The sequence below is a fragment of the Embiotoca jacksoni genome, unplaced genomic scaffold (assembly GCF_022577435.1).
Source record: "Embiotoca jacksoni isolate LCO1_2020_lvr unplaced genomic scaffold, fEmbJac1.0.p SCAF_15, whole genome shotgun sequence".
In the NCBI taxonomy this organism is placed as follows: domain Eukaryota; kingdom Metazoa; phylum Chordata; class Actinopteri; family Embiotocidae; genus Embiotoca; species Embiotoca jacksoni.
In genome coordinates, this window is record NW_027185285.1 from 13679518 (window position 1) to 13698654 (window position 19137).

The 19137-nt window shown below is 41.3% G+C and overlaps 1 protein-coding gene across 1 annotated transcript in view; it reads left to right on the plus strand.

Moving 5' to 3' along the window:
- Positions 1-19137, plus strand: part of LOC138198357 (alpha-1,6-mannosylglycoprotein 6-beta-N-acetylglucosaminyltransferase B-like) — a 63774-nt gene that overhangs the window by 23847 nt on the left and 20790 nt on the right. Inside the window, exons 5-8 of the mRNA XM_069149733.1 lie at positions 241-314; positions 1350-1517; positions 3171-3335; positions 7912-8081. Coding sequence (XP_069005834.1) covers positions 241-314; positions 1350-1517; positions 3171-3335; positions 7912-8081 — 577 coding nt within the window. The remainder of the gene's footprint in view (positions 1-240; positions 315-1349; positions 1518-3170; positions 3336-7911; positions 8082-19137) is intronic.

Here is a 19137-nt window from a genome sequence, read left to right on the forward strand (position 1 = left end):
TAAATGCAGAACAAATGCTTTATTTTGGTTGACCATAGATGTAAAAACTAGTTCGATATTTTAGATGTACCTTTTCAACATTTTGATCTTACCTTCCTCTTTGTCTTTGACTTTTTCTGTGTCCACATACTCACACATACTTATAATACAGATTTTTTTTTCCCGCTGATTTATGCCAGTGCCAGATGAGTGTGTGTTTAGGCTTTGATAAACACCCTGTGTTTTTTTTCTGTCCTCCAGTTCGGGACGGAGCGTTCGGACAGTGTGAGGTACCTAAAGATCCCCGTTATCCTGACTGTCCCAGCAAGATGGATGTAAGTCTTCATATCTCACTTAAGCCCAGGCAAATCCTCCCCTTGTCTTCTCTTTGTTCCTCACCTTGGTGCAACAGCAACATAAATTTTGTGTAATAAGATAAAAGAATGTTTCAAAGCTCTTCGTGGAGAACTGCTTACCGGAGCGAAAACATTTTCTGGCAAATAAGGTCATACACTGTTTAAAGATACAGTGCATGAAATACAGCTAGTTTAAAACAGGTTGGTTAAAATAGTAGCAGTAGCAATAGAAGAAAATACAAATGTAAAACAAAATCCTGCATTATGAGGTACATGGCAACATTGGAAAAGGTTTCTTTTCATAAACTGAATGCCTGGAAATGTCACAGTTTTTTAATAGACTGCTGTTGCTCAGAGATCTGTGATAACAGCTGGAACAGCTGCAGCTAAGAGGTGTGCAATTACTGACTACTGCTTATGTAAACAGACATCATAGAAAAACATATGCGCAAAAAGTAGGCCATGAATATGTTAGTCGGGCCCACACTGGATGAATGTACTCCACATATGTAACGTGCAGGTTAGAGGCAGCTCTAGTCTGTGTGGTCTGTACATTGTAACCTTTCCATCTCAGGTGATTTTGAACAGAAAGCAGTTGTTCTGTCAGCAGAAAACAGACATCCAAGCTTTGGGGGAGTGAGATGGATGCTGCATTATCTCACCAAAACAGAGTGGGACATGATGCCTGGGAAGGAGTTCAGTTCAGTTCAATAACAGCTTACCTCAGGGAGCAGTGTATGGGAACATTTTCCGTGCCCTGAACCTCAACAACAAAATCAGTCTGCGGACATTTTCCTGTTTACCTGCGTGGGAAACTCTCAGTTGACAGGTTTCAGAAAGCTATTTTTTACATTCAAGGAGCTTAGACCAATTATACTACAAAGCAGCATCAAACCGAAGATGAAAGTCAAACTGTGAAAGTAAAAAATGACAGTACAGATGTAGTAGTTAGTAATACCCTCAGAATATACCTCACCTGTTTGAGAGACAACAGATTGGGTCTTTGTTTCCCAGTGGATGCGAGCTCGCTGGACCTCGGACCCTTGCTATGCCTTCTATGGTGTTGACGGCTCCGACTGCTCCTTTCTCGTCTACCTGAGTGAGGTGGAGTGGTTCTGTCCCCCGCTGGCCTGGAGGAACCAGACTGCTACACCCACCTTGAAGCCTCCCCCCAAGAGACAGGTAACATACTATTTCAAAAATCATTTGTTTTAATTTCACAACAACATCAGTAGCTGGAGGGGCAAAATAGGAATAGAGCGCAGTGGAAGAGTGTGATTTAGAGGTATAACTTGTGCCGACTACCGCAGAGACATAAGTCCAATCCCTGTAAAGCACAGGCAGCAAGAACGTGGATGTTACCTTTCCCCAGCTGTTGTTGAACTAGAGAACCTTGCTGGTTTGTTTTGACACCTGTGCAACAGAGGAGAAGAAGTGAGTCAGCTGGTTTGTCCACTGAGGCACACAGTCTAGACCAGGGGTCTCCAACCTTTTTTCCTGAGAGCTACTTTGACAAAATGAAAGTGTCCGAGAGCTACTCATATTTAGTAACATTTATTCACACCGTTGCGTTCTGATTAAAAGTATTTATTATTTATCTAATTTATGAGCACCCGTTTCTTTTCAGCTACGTGTGAGAATCTCTACTGCGTTTCTGTCCTCTGATCTCTGTGTGTTTCATGAAGGGCAGAGTTTAACCAGGTAAAGGGGAGCGAGGGGAGATTATCCACTCAATTGATCACATTGCTAGCGTCGTTCTCTTGGACATGTTAAAAAAAAAAAAAAAAAAAAAAAAAAAAATGGATCACCAAATATACCTGGCTGGCCGTCAATATACATGTGCAGCCTCTCTGAAAGCCAACAGTGTTCACCAACTCAAACCAGTGACAGGTGCCATGCTATTAATCTGAATTGATCTATGAGCAAATTGGGAGGTAAATAGATGAAAATGACAAAAAAAAAGCTGTACATTCACTCAGGATGCTTCCTGTCACCCAGTTTTCATTCCTGTTTGCCTCCCTGCATCATTTCATTCCTATTTTGAACACCAACACATGACGCATGAAGCTTAGTATCATCCCACAAGGTCTACCCAGCCGTACAACTCTATCCCCTCCTCCCTGCTTCTCCCCAGAGTAATGTACAGCCGACATGATGGGCCCTGACGTGAAATCTTTCTGCAGCTCTGCCTTCTGCTCTAATTGCCAGCCTGAATTCACTAATCCCAATGCTTCCCTACGGTACTCTGCATCTTGCCGTGGCACTCACAAGTTTCACTTGAGAGCAATAATCCACCTGCACTGCAAGAGTACAGTTCAGCTATGCGTATTGATTTTGTCTTTCAGAGAGTATTAGTTTCTTTTATTGTGTATGCGTGTTTTGAGAAACAGACAGTTTGTGTTTGTGTGTATCAGTTTCTCTTGTGTATATTTCTAAGCCCTCTGTGCTCCCTCATGCAGTTACTCCATTGATTAATAATCACACACTGGTATTGCACTGGGCTGCAGTGAGTACAGTGGGCAAAGGAGGAAATGTAAAATGAGAGCAGACTATTTATGAGGAAAATCCAGAAACCCCTCAGGCAAGCAGTCTGAGGGGCCTAGCCCCGGGGTACTTTCAGATAACAAGGTATGACGGGCTGTCACCGCCACTGAAAGTAGTAGCACTGGTAAAAAACAGCCTTATAATGTTTCTAATGTTTTTCATTATCTCTCCTCTTCTGATTCAGGTCCAGTTAAAAATCTAAATAACAGCCGACCTTATGAAGAGGACCAATCAGAAGTTCTCTACACTTGGTGATCCTTTGCAGTGACTTTTTCTGCTCCTTTTATCCAGGCTGTTTTCCAGTATGACATTGGGACACTGCTGGAGCAGGTGGGCACCGGGAAGGAATCTCTGAGCTTCATGAAGAGACGCATACGCAGGCTGGCAGTGCAGTGGGCCTCCGCCGCTCGACGGCTCGATGACAAGCTCCGCAACCACTGGAGAGAAAAAAAGAGGGTGAATATGAGGAATTTTCACACACAAATCTGCTCCTGCACATACTGGAGAATGAAAGTATGAGATGCGGGAACAAGTCTGTGTTGTGGCTTCATCTCTTCAAAGTTTTGTGGTTGCAGCAGACTGGGGATGATGTGTGTAAAGTGTGTTTCAAAGTTTCAACAGGTTTTCTTTCTTGTTTTTTTTTCTGTAACTCTGGAAACGTACAGTATTCGTCAGCTCCTAATTTGATAAAAATCCATCAGATTTGGCATTAAAGAAAAAAAAAAGAAAAAAACCTCTGCACAGAATGTGTTCGATCAAACATTTCTGAGAATGCCAGATAGTCATTTAATGCCCACATGCTAGGCTATTATGGCAGCAGAAGAGCTATGACATTTTGTTGGACAAATATTTTCCTCTTTTATCTTTGGCTGCTTGGTGTGAATCACCCAAATACTGAGTTACAGGCATGAGCAGATAATGACAGAATCTTCTAGCAGGCATTGATTGGCTTTGGTGCGCTTTCACCACTGACATTTTCAGGGACATTTCCACCAAGTGTCAGACAGCTTTTTCTGCTGTAACAGATGTTGGTTACATTAGATCCTTCCTAGCGGATATTTTAAAACCTTTGAAAGATAATATAACTTCTAAGAAATTAATAGAGAAAATAATGTTAAAAGTCTTTTAGACTTAAAAACTGATTTTATGTACCATCCTTGACGTGAGCAATTTGGATGGCATATTAGGATACATGCATTAAAAGTTCAGTCTTTATCACAAATATTTATGTTACCACTTATGTCTAATGAATAAGTGTTACATATTTTGTTGCTTGTTAAATATTAGCACCTGAATTACACCCGTTTTTGTGAATTGTGGTCTGCAATTCCTCTGCGGACGTGACCAGAGGGAGCACATACAATTTTGTGTCAAATTTGTAGAAATCGGCAACTGAGATCCCTAAAGTGCTTCAGAAGCCTACGGCAATGAAGCAATGAGCCGAGAGAGGTGTTTTGAGTGACATTTTGTTTCCGACGGGCATAATGTGAGTTCAAAACAGAAAAAGGTGCATCGGGTCAGGAGCGCAACCAGGTGGGTTTTCTTTGACATTGTGGTGCGGTGAGTGTGCGGTGCACCATGCATTTGTCCCCCAGGGTCAGACTGTCAACACCAAATCTTACTGTGACGTTCTGAGGAAAAACATTCACTCATTCTGAACTGTGGCACAACGGTGCTTGGGTTCTCCAACATGACAACACGCCTACTCACTACGCATTGAAAACGCACAAATTTCTCGCCCACAGTAACACAGTCGTAGCTTCCCACCACTCCTACTTACTGGATTTGTCTCCCTGCTGCTTCTTTCTGTTCCCCAATAATTTGCCACAGACTTTGATGTGCACTCTGCTCACTTTACAGCTGCGTAAGACATCGCAGGCGCACGCAAACCACTGCTCACAAAAAAATGTGTAACACAGGAACTGATAAGGGTGAAGCGACGTGATTTGTCACACTTACTCATTAGGGTTACACCTTCCTTCTGCTCCATGCACGTCAGGGTGCCGCGCAGTCTCAGAGCTGCCTTCGTATATTGTATTCCATCCAGCCATCTCAGAGTTCCCAACTGCTTGTACTTTCATCTGGATTGCTCATTCATTTCTGTGGCTGTTTTGTATATTGATGATGCGGTGATTTGTGTTCTGTTTAACTTCTGTTGCTGCCTGTGGGACGACGGCAGACATATTTGCCTCAGGCTGCTCCAATCTGTTTGGTCCAAAACCCAGCAGTAAAAATAACCAGGTTTTAAACGCCAAATGGTGGCTGTCAAGATCAAAATTCTGTTTAATCAACTCACTGAGGAAAATAGGCAATTGAAAACATAAAATACATCAACATCACCTGCAAAAATAAACGCTACCAGTTACATCTAAATAAAATCCAATGTTAACCCTAATTTATACAATTTCAGCTAATTTGATCAGAGCCATAGACTGTACAGATTGCTTGTATCTGTATCTGTATCTGTATTTGGCTACAAATTGACACAAATATGACAAAAGGAGCTTATTTAGACTATAATACCTCAAACCAGGACAAACCACCTTGGAATAATGTGAACACTTTCAAGTCAGAATAAATTGTGTTTTTCCTGTTCCTCATCTTACATCACATTCTGTTAACATCCGTATTATTATTTTTTTTTGTATTCTGAAATGAAAGTGAGCACCGTAAGATAAACATATTGTCTACTCAACAACTGTTAAAGACCGGCGCAACATGGAAGAATATACAGCAACTACATCATTTGCATACAATTATTTATAAAAAAACAAATGAGGTTTTAAATTCCTTCTGCCTGAAGCTCCATTCATCTCTGACACATTTACATGCATGCCATGTACATGTCCTTATGGAACACTGTATTAATAGAGCACAGTGCCATTTTATGGAGGTTTGCATCTCATTATGCTGTTATTTAGATCTTAGTTTTATCACATATTTTTATTCAGACGATGTAGAGAGCCCTCCCGAAATCTCTGTGGAGCTGAAAAAAGGTTTGGTGCCCAAAACGCTTAAATGAACTGTAAGAAATAAAATGAATTCATTTAGAGTTTTGCTTTTTGTAAATGAGCCGACAGTATCCTGGCAGCGCGTGTGTGTGTGTGTGTGTGTGTGTGTGTGTGTGTGTGTGTGTGTTCCTTTCATCAGCCTGTTTTAATCAAGCCTGTTAATAGCATTACACTCCTCCCAATCGCCTGCTTCTTCCCCACCGGGAGAGGGCTTTGTTTTTACTGTAATGGTGTGTTGACAGTAATGCTTACTGACCATTAACCAGACCCCGCAGGCTACCATTACTGAAGCACTGAGTGCTGTTGAGAAAACAGAAATAGACTGGTTTATATGGACGAGCGATGTTTACTAGAACATCTTTGTTTGGCCATTCTTACTGTGCTCTGAGCTCTTAGTGTTGCGAGTTAGGAACCCATATTTTCACACACACACACACACACACACACACACACACACACACACACACACACACACACACACACACACACACACACACACAACTCTCTAATACATTTGACTTGACATTCATGTGATGGTTGGGTTACTTATGAGCCATTAGTGATGTGATGGTCATATTCCATAAGGTTGTATTCAAACATAATGATGAATGAGTCACATTGGCGTTCATGCTAAACTCTCCATCTCATCTAACTTGGCAGATGAACAAAGGTCTTGTTCTGCATCCACAGGAAACCTTCGCTCAGGAACGGTGCACGACAGACGTTTTTGCAGTCTTTATCGCTAGTTAACTGGTCAGCTGCAGCACTCTAAGCAGCATACCTGTAACTTTGTAACTGCTATTGTGGTCCTTATTTATCACTGCCAACAACACACTATCTGCCTGTTACGTTGGCTTTAGTGCAAGTTTGTCTCCTGTCTGTCACCCTCCTGCTGATGCCCGTGTTGCATCAAACACTATTTACCTGCTCATATGGGTTTTTCTCATCATCAACCCCGACCAGTCATCTTCTGAGTTGCTTAACCTGACCTCAATCTGACTGTAAACCCAATCACTCATCTTCTTATACACATAACCATAACCATAATTCCGACAGGATGGAAAAAACATTTGACTGAGGGAACATACTGTAACACCTGCAAGACCCGAGCTCAGCCTCCTGGCTGCTGAGAGGAAAATTAGCAGTTTTAGTATTGCTTTATTTTTTCACTTTGCTTTTTAAGAAGACCTACTAAAGTTACTATGCCAATTATGTCTTATTTCTCTACATTATTTCTCCCTGTTAATGTGTGAACATCAAAAGTAGTGATGTTCAGATAAACAACTTCCTCTTGTCCTTGACCAAACTTAAATTTTGCTGTCATTGCTGTGATTTTCACTCCTGATATAAGTGGCTCATATGTGGTTGCAGCTCTGAATGCTAAACAATTTTGTGGCTCAAACAGCTTCGTGTCAGCATTGTAGGAAATGTTAAAGGGATTACAGGATTGATACAAGACAATACCAGCAACATGCAAGCACTATGTAAATTGCTTATTAATGACTTTGTTGAATATGTGTGTAGTCTAAAAGATTAATAAATAAAACATTTTTAAAAGGGTTTTCAAGACAAATGGAATTGAGGAATACAAATAATTAAAAGCTGCAATCTGTTGAAAACGAATTTTATTAAATATAGAACAGCCTGGGAATTCAACGCTTCCCCATCAGCAATTAAACTGCTCACGTATCCTTCTGCATATCAATTAGTCCTCCATAGGTCAGTTTTCATTTCAACTTCATGCACAGTTGACTGTATTTCTTGGATTTGCATTTGTGTGAATATGAGGCCAATCTGCTTTTTTTCAATCATCAGATACTCAATTATATTTAAAACATGACAATTATGACATTGTCTGAATAAAAGTGAAAATATGATAGAAAAGAAGGCCTGTTCTGTACAGCAACAGAGCAGACCGGTTTAACAAAACTGCATAAAATTGCATTGAGAAAACATTAAGCTGTGATGCGCTGCCCTCATCTCTTGCCTTGACTTTACTCCTTTTCCCCCTCTGCATTCAGATTCTAGTCCATGTGGGCTTTCTGACGGAGGAGTCCGGGGATGTCTTCAGTCCCAAGGTGCTGAAGGGAGGTCCTCTGGGTGAGATGGTGCAATGGGCTGACATCCTCACAGCCCTTCATGTTCTCGGACACAACCTCAAGATCTCGGTCTCTCTCAAGGAGCTGCATGGGTAAGTAGAAATTGGACTTATTCTCTTCTAATTCTCGCGTTATTTTGAAGTTGTGGGCAGAACCGCTGTAGTCGATGTCGAAGATGCATCTTTGTGTCGCGGTATGATTTACTCTAAACCTTATGATAAACTTGAAAACCATTAGCCAGTCTCTTAAGCTTATTCACCGCATGAAAATCCTTTGTTGTTCTTTCTGGCTGCTCTGTAAGTGATCAGCAGCCCAGTCGCAGTGCTGTTGCCCACACACGGTTTTCGATCACCTTTGGCCACACACAGATAAGCTATCTCTCCTTCCGCTGCAGTGCTGTTTCAGCCTGAGGGCTTGACAGCATCTCCACAACCTCCTTCCTGCTGCAGCTCACTGCCTGATAACTGGCTTGTCACTCGTCATCACAATACAGTGCTTATGCTGGTGAACACACACACACACACACACACACACACACACACACACACACACACACACACACACACACATAGACGGAACGTGCCTCGGACAAGTTGGCTTCTTCTAAAAAAATAAAAGACCATTGATTGTCACATCGGCAGGGTGCTATAAGAGGAGTTCAGAATGCAGACGAGTCCAGTCCTGCCGTTTGCTGGTCAGGAAAATAACAAAACCAAACCTGATGTTTTTTTTCCCAGAGGGTGGTGTGACACTAGTCCAGACATGCAGATGATAATGTTCACTGGTTATTGAGTACTGTATCCTTTCCTGTGGGGCATTGATGGGTTAGTGTTGCCCTTTGATCTTAAATTTTCAGGCTGCGAAGAAAAGCTGCTTTGATGAGAACAGACCAGTGAGAGCTGTGAGGTGGGAAGGCACACTGGGAATGCCTCTGCTGGCCGCGCCATTACTTACCCCACTAATTGGTGTCAGGGTGTATTGAATTACTGCAGTTTGTCCCCGTTGGGAGAGGCATCAGAAAATGGTTAGAAAATATGCAGAAGTTCCAAACAAGTAAACAGCAGCCAAGGTTAGGGCTAATCCTAACAAACAGCTGAATATGCTTTGTATTGTGTGTGTATACAGTGTGTGTGTGTGTGTGTGTGAACATTGTGTTAGAGTTGAGATGTTTCTGGTATTTCTATAACTGATGTAGCTGATATTGGTCTCTATTCATTAACAAATGAAAAGTTCAACCTTTGAGAAATTATAACAGGGAACGGAAATGAACTCAAAATGGATTAATCTTGCTCTGATCAAATTCCCTCATTGGCTGCAAACCCAAAACATACAACCCAGTTTATGTACGACTCTTTTTTATGACTTTTTAAAATTGGCCCGTTAATGACAGATGCCGAACACCCATAAATCCCTTTTCTCTGACTGTTAATGAACAGAAAAAGAGAAAATTTTTCTCCATCCTGTACTTGTACTCTCCCACACGCTATTAAATTGACAGATCGTTATGTGGGTTGTGCTCCCACAGATTCCCTCAGGCTTGTATCTATTTACATTTCCTACTCAACACTTTTCCATCCAGGCTTTGGAAAGCAGCTTAATATCACTGGATGGAGAGCTGTGGTTCTTCTGTTGACAGGATTGTTGATATGCTCAGCGTTCCCTCTGATGGACAGTTTAGCCACACTGTGAATTTAGTTACAGTGGGAGTCGGGCTGTGGGGTTTGCATCACATAATTGCCTCTGATTGGCAACATTCAGGCTCTCTGGTGGCTTTGCTGTGTTGTCACTTTGGCCCACGTCTTCCCTCCACTGCCCTGCTCAGACAATCAATTCTCCTCAGATGTAGCATCTTCAGCCAGACTTCTCTCTGTGAACAATGTGCGTTTACTGTCCCTGCAGATGCTCCACTCGAGTCTTTTTCTTTCCCACACACTGCAAAATGCTCTCGAGGGGATGCAGTGATCACACCTTCCTGGGAGTAGTAACTGAATTAATTAGTATACGTTTATAATTGTTCCCCTCTCTCTACTTTTCTTAAATACGGTTTATAAAGTGATTGACAAAGAAGACAGAACAGCAGCAGATGGCATAACCGTCCTTGTAAATCATCTAGATTTTGTCAGAGAACAGTGATACCTGTCTTCTTGATGGATGATTTTACTTACCTGTGTTTCCTGGTAGATCAAGACACACTAAAAAAAAATATTCATAATTGGATGGATTTTCCACATTTATGTTTGCTAGAGACTTTGGTGATGCCCTTTTCCGGTCATTCGTGTTTTTGAGTAGAAATATATATATATATATCAGCCTCAGTTTAGTTTTTAGTGCTTATCATAGACTGTACAATATTTAGGTGGATGAAGCTTCCATGTCTGAAAGTGAGATCAATGCAAAAGTGCCTTAAACTGCAAAACCACAGAGGGCCCCTCGGATTTGGCTCCAAAAAGCCTTCATAAACTCCCATTCAACTTATTTCAAGTCAATACATTTTTTTCCACACGTCATAATGGTGCTAAATGCTAAAGTCCCTCCTTCTTATTAATTTCCATTAGCCTGTGACAGGTTTCTTTTTAAGTGGGTGGGCGTAGTGTCCTCGGCTTCCTAATCAGATCGAGTCAAATCCACGGCTCGTTCCTGCCCAGCTCCTCCAGATTTGGTCACTTCTGACCAAATATGGTCACTTATGGTCAGTCAAAACTCAAAATAGCAAGATGACGGTGGTGAAATGCTGAACCTGAGGTTTCAGAACAGCAATTCACAAACCAATGGCTGAATTTATGGTTGGTTGCTAGTTGGTGCTAATTAGCAAATGTTTGCAATCTAAAGTTTTTTTTGATACTGGGGCTGTGTTGTTTTTTTTTGTTTTTTTTGTTTTTTTGCACGATTAATTGGGAAGTCAATATTTTTTTTTATTTTTTTCAAACTGTCTGTCCTGAGTACTTTCATGCAGAGTGCGAATATTACATGGCTGGAAGGAGGTACATTTTTCAGTGCTTTCACACCATGCACATGAGCATTAACTAATTATGTTGTGCTCCTACTGACAATGTAAGTCCTGTTGATTGTTTGTGTCTCCAGCCACCCATTTGAGACTAGGGTGACCAGGTTTCCCACCTTCTGTGGGACTGCATAGCATTTATCCTTCGTCCAGCGTCCCACATATTGAAACGATGAAACACTGCAGGACTGCCGCTTTTCTAAAATGTGGCTTTTGTCCAAAGGCTGTGAAGAAAGCAGAGGAAGCCGCTATCATGGGCCTGTTTGATGTCAATCAAACGGAGAAAATTGCAAGTCACCACAAAGTCAGAAACTCTGCATATATCAGTAGATTATGACTGAAACTACCACAAAGAAAAGGAAATGCAGCTAAAAGAAAGACTGGAAATGACTTACAACCGGGTGAAGTCGCTGGAAGGCAATTCTCAGAAATTGCAGCCTGTTTTGAGTTTTGTCTCAAATTAACATACGTTGTGAAGACACAGTACATGTGAGTCTCACAAGAAATGGGTGGCTCTGAAAGAGATGTGCCGATCTGTGGATCATTCACACTGAAATCCAAAGATGTTTGCCACAGAGGAAAGGAAACAGCAGCTGAAATAGCTCATGTTTACCACACTGTGCAGCAGGTCAACAGACTGGTAGGAAACTAGCACTGCAGAAGACCTTTTTCTTTGAAACTTAAAGTTCCTTTTATGCTCACTGTATTTTCTTAGTGTTAGAGTTCAGACAGTTGCATTAAAAAAATGTTTAGTCCCTCATAAACTAAAGTCTTAACCTATAACCTGCATAATCTATTGTGTGTATTTATTTTCTATTTAGTTTTTACTTTCAACATACTATTTACCCCATATTTGTTTTTTTGGGGGTTCTGGTCACTTTATATAAGACAAAGGACGCTAAAATGGCAAAGGCAACAATCTCAAGGAAAACGTGTGGAGCAGCATCACTGAACAGCTATCAGGACAGTGAATAACTGGATGATGTTGAATCCCACATTTTTCCTGAAAAAGAATCTTACACGAATCTATTCTAACTTTTTATCGAACAAGTGTTGCAACTTTCGCAAATTTGCATCACTGCCAGTACAAATGGATTTGTGGTGAAATATTTGCAGGTGAGTACTTTGCACTTTCGTGTCATTTGTTTCGTTACGGTAAGATGTAACTACTTTCCATATTGTAAAATTGCAGTGTTGAGCTGAAAACATTAACCATCAATAATTCCTCACGGCCTCTCCTAGTAATGTTGGAATGAGAAATCGTACAAGGGTCGAGACATTAAATGCAGCCGTCTGTTGAAAAATGGAGAGATTCATTTGAAACATGAACCTTGTTGACAGGAGGATGAGTCATGAAAAGGAGAGTAAAAAGCAGATCCGTGTAACGGAGGAGGGGTAGTGATGGGAGAACAAGAGAAGAAATACAGTCCGTCTCTTTTCTCTCCTGGATTTACTGTAATTGAGGTGGAGACTGAAGTGGCCATGACATGATTTCCTGTCAGTAACATCGGCAATTGTCTCACACGGAGGGGAGGGCCCCTACAGCAGTTAGGCGGCACAAAGACAGCTGTCACTTCTGCCCCTCACCTCCTCCCAGCGCGACACGGGTAATTAGCCTGCAACAGAGCATGCTGTTGCAACACCTGAAAAGTGAGAAAAAAGTGGAGGGGAGGGGAGACAGCAGGGAGACAGCTGCATGTTGTCAGGTATAGACATTTCTGTCAGCAGAGTAGAGAAGTAATGCAAGCCCACTTCCACGAAATAGTGTTGTCATCCAAAGATAATTTGAAGAAAACCAATATTTCAGTGTTTTTTCAGAGAAAAAAAGTGGTCCTCCACCACTGGACAGACGAAACTGCGGCTACACCTGCCACCACATCTCTCACACTCCACTCACACTCGCTTCCTCTTTCTTTCTCACCCTGGAATATTTATTTTTGTTGGATTTCAGGCTCTCCTACTTTTCTATGCTTTGCATAAACATATTGCAGATGGCGTTTCTTTATCAGTTATGTCGAGTCTGAGATCTGTGGAGCACCTGACAGAGCACATTAACACAACCGCCAGGTAATTTCACCCCGGTGCTTGCTGCAAACATCACGACGTGCCTGAAGCAGTAACCCTGAGAAATTATTTATCAAATGTCAAATTTAAGGTCAAATGTGTCTGTAATCTACCAGCCTACCCTCAAGATGGGAGAAATAAGAAATACAAAACTTGAAATCACAGCATTTTGTTTGCCTTGAAGCTCCCACAAAAAGCCCCATTATACTACTTGTGTTAGGTTGTGCCTCTCCATAAGTGCTAATGCATTCTCACCCTGCAGTCCTCTGATTGATGTTTCCATGGTTTGTGATAAAAAAGCAAAATAGCAGCATTATTAAAAATAGGCAGAGTAGGCCATCAGTGAGATAACATTATAAGGGTACAACAGTCAGTACAGCAATGAGGGAAAGTGATGGAAGGTGAGGTTAAAACTGACATTTTTTGTGCATTGCAGTCTACTTTTGTGTAATATTCCTTTATTTTTATTACTCAGAGCATTTAGTTGCCTAAAATACAATTCATTGCGCTCATTGTTTTTTTGTTTTCTGTATATTGCCATTGGGAAAAAAAAAAAGAAAAAGATTTTTAAAGGCCAAGTGAGATTTAAACCAATTTTCACAGATTTTATGTCCTCACACATCCAACATTGATGTTATTTTGCAGCATAAGGAGACTGTTTACCGCAGAGTAAGAGAATTAGGTCCTCTTGTGATGTTGTGACAGCTCAGAAAATGCTTCAAGAATAGAAAGTGAAGAGGGAAAATGGGGAGAAACCACAAATGAGGTGCTGAATTTCCACCACAGTCTCTCTTAGGGAGTAAAAAAAAAAAGTTAAATCCTTTTTTTTTTTTTTTTCCCCTGGATGTTTGTGTCATGTTTTTGTCCATAGAAGCAGATCTATTTAGAGTTGAATTTTTTTTAGAATAGGTAAGAGACAAAAAGAGTGTTTCTCATGTTTTGTGACACCCACTATATTTTCAGTAGCGGTTTTTTAAAATGAAATTTGAGCCTGATGTTGCACATCAAAGTGGCCTCTCAGATGCTTCAGATCATAACAACAACAACCTCTGAGGGTTTTTTTTCTTCTCCTGCGATCCTCCCGTCTCACCGAGACGATCAGCATGCCAGACCCCGCTCCTCCTGCCAGACGAGCTTTACACAGTGTGGCATATCAACCCTCGGCCCATGTCATCCCCCCACACTGTGAGCCCTTTCTCCAGCAGCCCTGCAGCCCTCCATAAACTCCTCGCTCCCAGTCTCAGCCCCCCATATGTGCTTGCAAATCTGCCTCAGCCAATTCCCCTCCCTGCTGGACATAAACGCCCTTCCTTTAAGAAGTAATGCAGTGCGACTGTGGAGTCTCATTCACTCGTTTGTTTCTCCGGCGTTCTCTCAAGCCCCTAACTGTGGAGTTGCCATGGTGCCAGCGGCCAGCTGTGAAACGGAGACATTTTTCCCAGTGGTGGTTGTCAAGTGGAGTAAATTAATACAAGTCTTGCACCTTTGTTCTTGTCTTGGCCGTCTTTCTTTTGTGCTTTCCTTCTCTCGCAACTAATTTTTCCTCTGATCTCTCGGCAGGTCAGTGAAACCCAGATAGTCTTTTTCTGCAGAGCTCACTTTCATACTGTTTTTGCTTGTGTATGTCTTTAAAGATATGCAGACATTATTTACTTTTAACTGAATAAAAGATCAATTTATCCTACTTAGAATTATTATCTATGCAGCCAAAGCCTCATATAGTTTAGATCTCTATGCCAACTCCATTATCATCCAAAACGTATTAAAAATATTTACATTTCTGATGAATTACAGCATGTGATTTATTCTGAAAGGATTCAGTATTGTGAGCACACTCAGTGATGTCTTCCTGATACTGAATCCTGTTTACACTGCTGAGAAAAAAAGTTTATCAGCAATAAACAAATGATATGGCGCTATTATGGGATGACAGTGGAGTTATACATCATGGAGGAATGAGCTCGACCAGACTGCAGCTGCACAGATAAATTCATTGCTGGTGTTAGTCTTTTCAGTGCTTTTTTGACAATGATAAAAAGATAAAATAATGCCAGCCTTATCCTTTAATCGTTCGTGTGTGTGTGTGTGTGTGTGTGTGTGTGTGTGTGTGTGCGTGCGTGCGTGCGTGCGTGTGTGTGTGTGAGGGAGATAAGGAGAGATAGAGTTGTTTGTGTCTTCCAGTGGTTCCGTACTGTATGTGTGCTTGAGTTACAGTATGTGTGCAGCCCCCCCCCCCCCCTTTGTTTCCACACTCCTGGCTCCTTAATGCACTTTAATCCTTTTACTCTTCCTTTAAAGTTTCACTGGATTTGCATATATCCAATTAAACCTCCAAACAGCCGCGGCTTTAGTGAATCTGTGAGGAACAGAGTCGTGTACAGTTCTGCACTCGGTCACTATAATACATGCTGCTGTACGCTATAATACATCATGCCCATACTTTAATGCACGTCAGCATTAAACTATGAGAGCCCATATAGGCCATAATTCACATTTTACACAGACTCACACACAGAGCAGCACACAGAAGTGATGTACACATACAATTGAATGCATCACCCGATGCATCTGTAGGACGTGGATGAAGTGTCATTCGTGTATTTAACAGCTATTTAGGTATTTCGCGTCATCCTGGGACGCTGTGGCTCAGATGGTAGAGCGGTTGGTGGTTCAATCCCTGGCTCCTTCGGTCCACGTGCCGTAGTGTCCTTGGGCACGACACTGAACCCTGAATTGCTCCTGATGGCAAGCGAGCACCTTGCATGGCAGCTCTGCACCATCAGTGTGCGAATGTGTGTGTGTGTGTGTGTGTGTGTGTGTGTGAATATATTCCTGATGGGGAGTACCTTGCATGGCAGCTTCATTAGTGAGTGAATGGGTGAATGGGAAACAGTGTAAAGCGCTTTGAGACCATGAAGATGATAAAGCGATATATGAGTGCAGACTTTTATCATTTTCAAGGATTCTTCCAACAGTAACCTTAAATATACAGCTCTGGAAAAAAAATAAAGAGACCATTCCAAATTTGTATTAAATCAGCATCGCTATATGTATGGCAGCCATTCCATTCCAGTGTCTGTTGAATTCCAATACAGGCACACCTGATTCTACTAAATGAGGTACTGATTAGGTGATCACCTGAACCAAATCTTATTTAATGAAGAAAAGTATAAAAACCAGTGCTGTGGTCATCAATATCCTCTTGCAATAGGACCAGCTGGATGGCAGAAACAGTGCTAGTAGTACCTCAAAAGTAATTGGAATAAAAACAAGTGACTATTGACCATGCCAAAAGAGTTAAAGAAAAGTTTTGAGTGCCACACAACCAGGTCAGTGAAGGTGTGGATGAAGGACCACCAGATCAGGACCCTGTCATGGCCAGCCCAATCTCCAGACCTGAATCACATTGAAAACCTCTGGAATGTGATCAAAAGGAAGATGGATGGTCACAACCCCTCAAACAAAGCCGAGCTGCTTGAATTTTTGCGCCAGGAGTGGCATAAAGTCCCCCAACAGCAATGTGAAAGACTAGTGGAGAGCATGCCAAGACGCGTGAAACCTGTGATTGTAAATCAAGGTTATTCCACTAAATATTGATTTCTGAACTCTTCCCAACTTAAGTCATTAGTATTGTGTTGTTTAAAAATGAATATGAACTTGTTTTCTTTGCATTATTCGAGATCTGAAAACACTGCATCTTTTTTGTTATTTTGACCAGTTGTCATTTTCTGCAAATAAATGCCCTAAATGACAATATTTTTATTTGAAATTTGGGATAAACAAACACACTGCTGTAGGGGCCCTCCCCTCCGTGTGAGACAGTTGCCGATGTTACTGACAGGAAATCATGTCAGAATAAAACAAAACTTTTCATTTTACTCAAACACATACCAATAAACAGTAAAACCAGAGAAACTGATCATTTTGAAGTGGTCTCTTAATTTTTTCCAGGGTTGTTTAATGTGTACAGGTGTGGGGCAGTTATTCTCATGTGGGAATGTTGGTGCTATGTGTACATAACCAAACAAGACATTAACAGATGTCTATTTACAAAAATATTTGCAGAAATTAATGAAAACATCGACCGAGTAGTCACTCAAAGCTGTGCAACCTCATGAAATATCTTTAATGTACCACGAATACAGTATTTGTTTCATTCCCAACCTCTGTAGAGCATGAATTGCCTTGGGCTCTCATTGTTCAAACATGTAGGGGATAATTTAGTAAATGAAATATCTTGTACAGTATATAAATTTCATCAACTTCTCTGTCAGAGTCACCTTCAGTGCCCTGAAACATGAAGGATGACTTGTCATGTTTGAGGTCATACTGCCATTAGGTAATCTCTATCATTCCTATCATTTTGAGTTCACTCATTCCCTATTTTAATGAATTAGATATTTTATACATAGACTAATCCACAAGGGCATTTGATCATATAAGCCACGTTAGAATCGCCACTGTGAACATGCATGCTAATAATCGTATTTATCTCTAGTACATCCTTGCAGATCGGCTGTAGATTCAAAGTCTTGTTCGATCATGCTTGTTTAAATTTGACTATTTCCCCACTTTAACGTACAGTATATCTACAATGTGGGTGAGTTCTGCGTTTAAAGAGGCTAGCTACAGAAAATTATTCCTGATTTAGCAAAATATAAAAATATATTAAAGAGTTAAAGATGTGATTTCTATAAAATATAATATCTTAATTGATGTTTTTCCTGAGCCCGTTAACCTGTTTAAAAAGGCGTCTTTCAAAAACTCGTTCCTTTCTCCCCTTTGTAAAACACGTAATACATTAGCATACAGATGATGTTTACTTTCTTGTACACTTGTTCGCCTGAATCAGGGCCTTACTGATGTACAGATCCTGTCAGTCAGACTGTATTGTATCCACCTGGCTGCACACAGCACAAAGAACAAAAATACAGCTGAAGTGTAAAACCTTTTTTTTTTTTTTTTTTTTTGCGTAAGCACTGAATTGCCCGGGTGTGTACCTTTGACTGATGAAACAGCAGCTTTGAGCACCGTTGGCTGACACACTCGCGCTCATTATCCCATCTACTGTAGGGGAACCGGCCGCCACGCCTGTATCCACGCGGCTGAATTTGTTCCCTGTCCAAAGCAAAGATCGATGGTCTCTTGTTTTGCAGGTATTTATGTTTGTGGATGCTGGCTTGTGCAAGAGGTGTTTCTGAGCCAGGTCGCAGGAGAGAGTGTGAGGTCATGGATCTGTGAGTCCAGCTGCAGGAACTTTAACAAAGAGAAAACAGTTTGACAGCACTGAAGACTTTCTCAACCAACACTGACTGATCAGTCTTTTCTCCTCTACTTCCACTTTCAGTACTTCCTCAGAGCTACTTTGTTTGCCCCCGTCTTTTTTAGGGATGTTGTCATTGATCACTTTCCTTTGATGAGAAGATGTGGTCATTCATGTTGAAACAAAAGCCTTAGCAGGCTCTTCTTTGTTATAATTTCACATATAATACTTTTTAAATATTAGATATTAGTGTGTCAGTAATATGGGTGCACAATGCATGAGAAAATTGAATAAACTGCCTACCATATCTCTAAGGCTGAGTCGAATGTATTCGCGATCTAAATTTTTCACTCAGTACTCAAAGCTCATGACCATTGTTGAGGGTCTGAACATAGATCGAGTGGTGAATTCAAGGCTTTGCCTTCTGGCTCAACTCCCCCTTCACCAAAATGGCCTCAAACATCGCACGCTTTACAGCCAACGCCGCACCGATCCACCTTTCAATCTCCTGCTCCGTCCTACTCTCAATTGTGAACAAGACTCTGAAATACTCACTCTCTCACTTAGGTCAAGACATTAACCCGGAGGGAGCAATCCACCATTTTCCGGCAGAGAAACATGATCTCGGACTTGGTGGTGCTGACTATCATCACCACTTCATGCTTGGCTGCAAACCACCCCAGCACATGCTGAAAGGTCTGATGAAGCCAACAGATCTACATCATCTGCAAATGGCAGAGAAGCAATCCTAAGACCCCCAAAGTGAACATACTCGTCCCCCCAGCTTTGCCTTGAAATCTGAAATCACAAGCAGGATTGG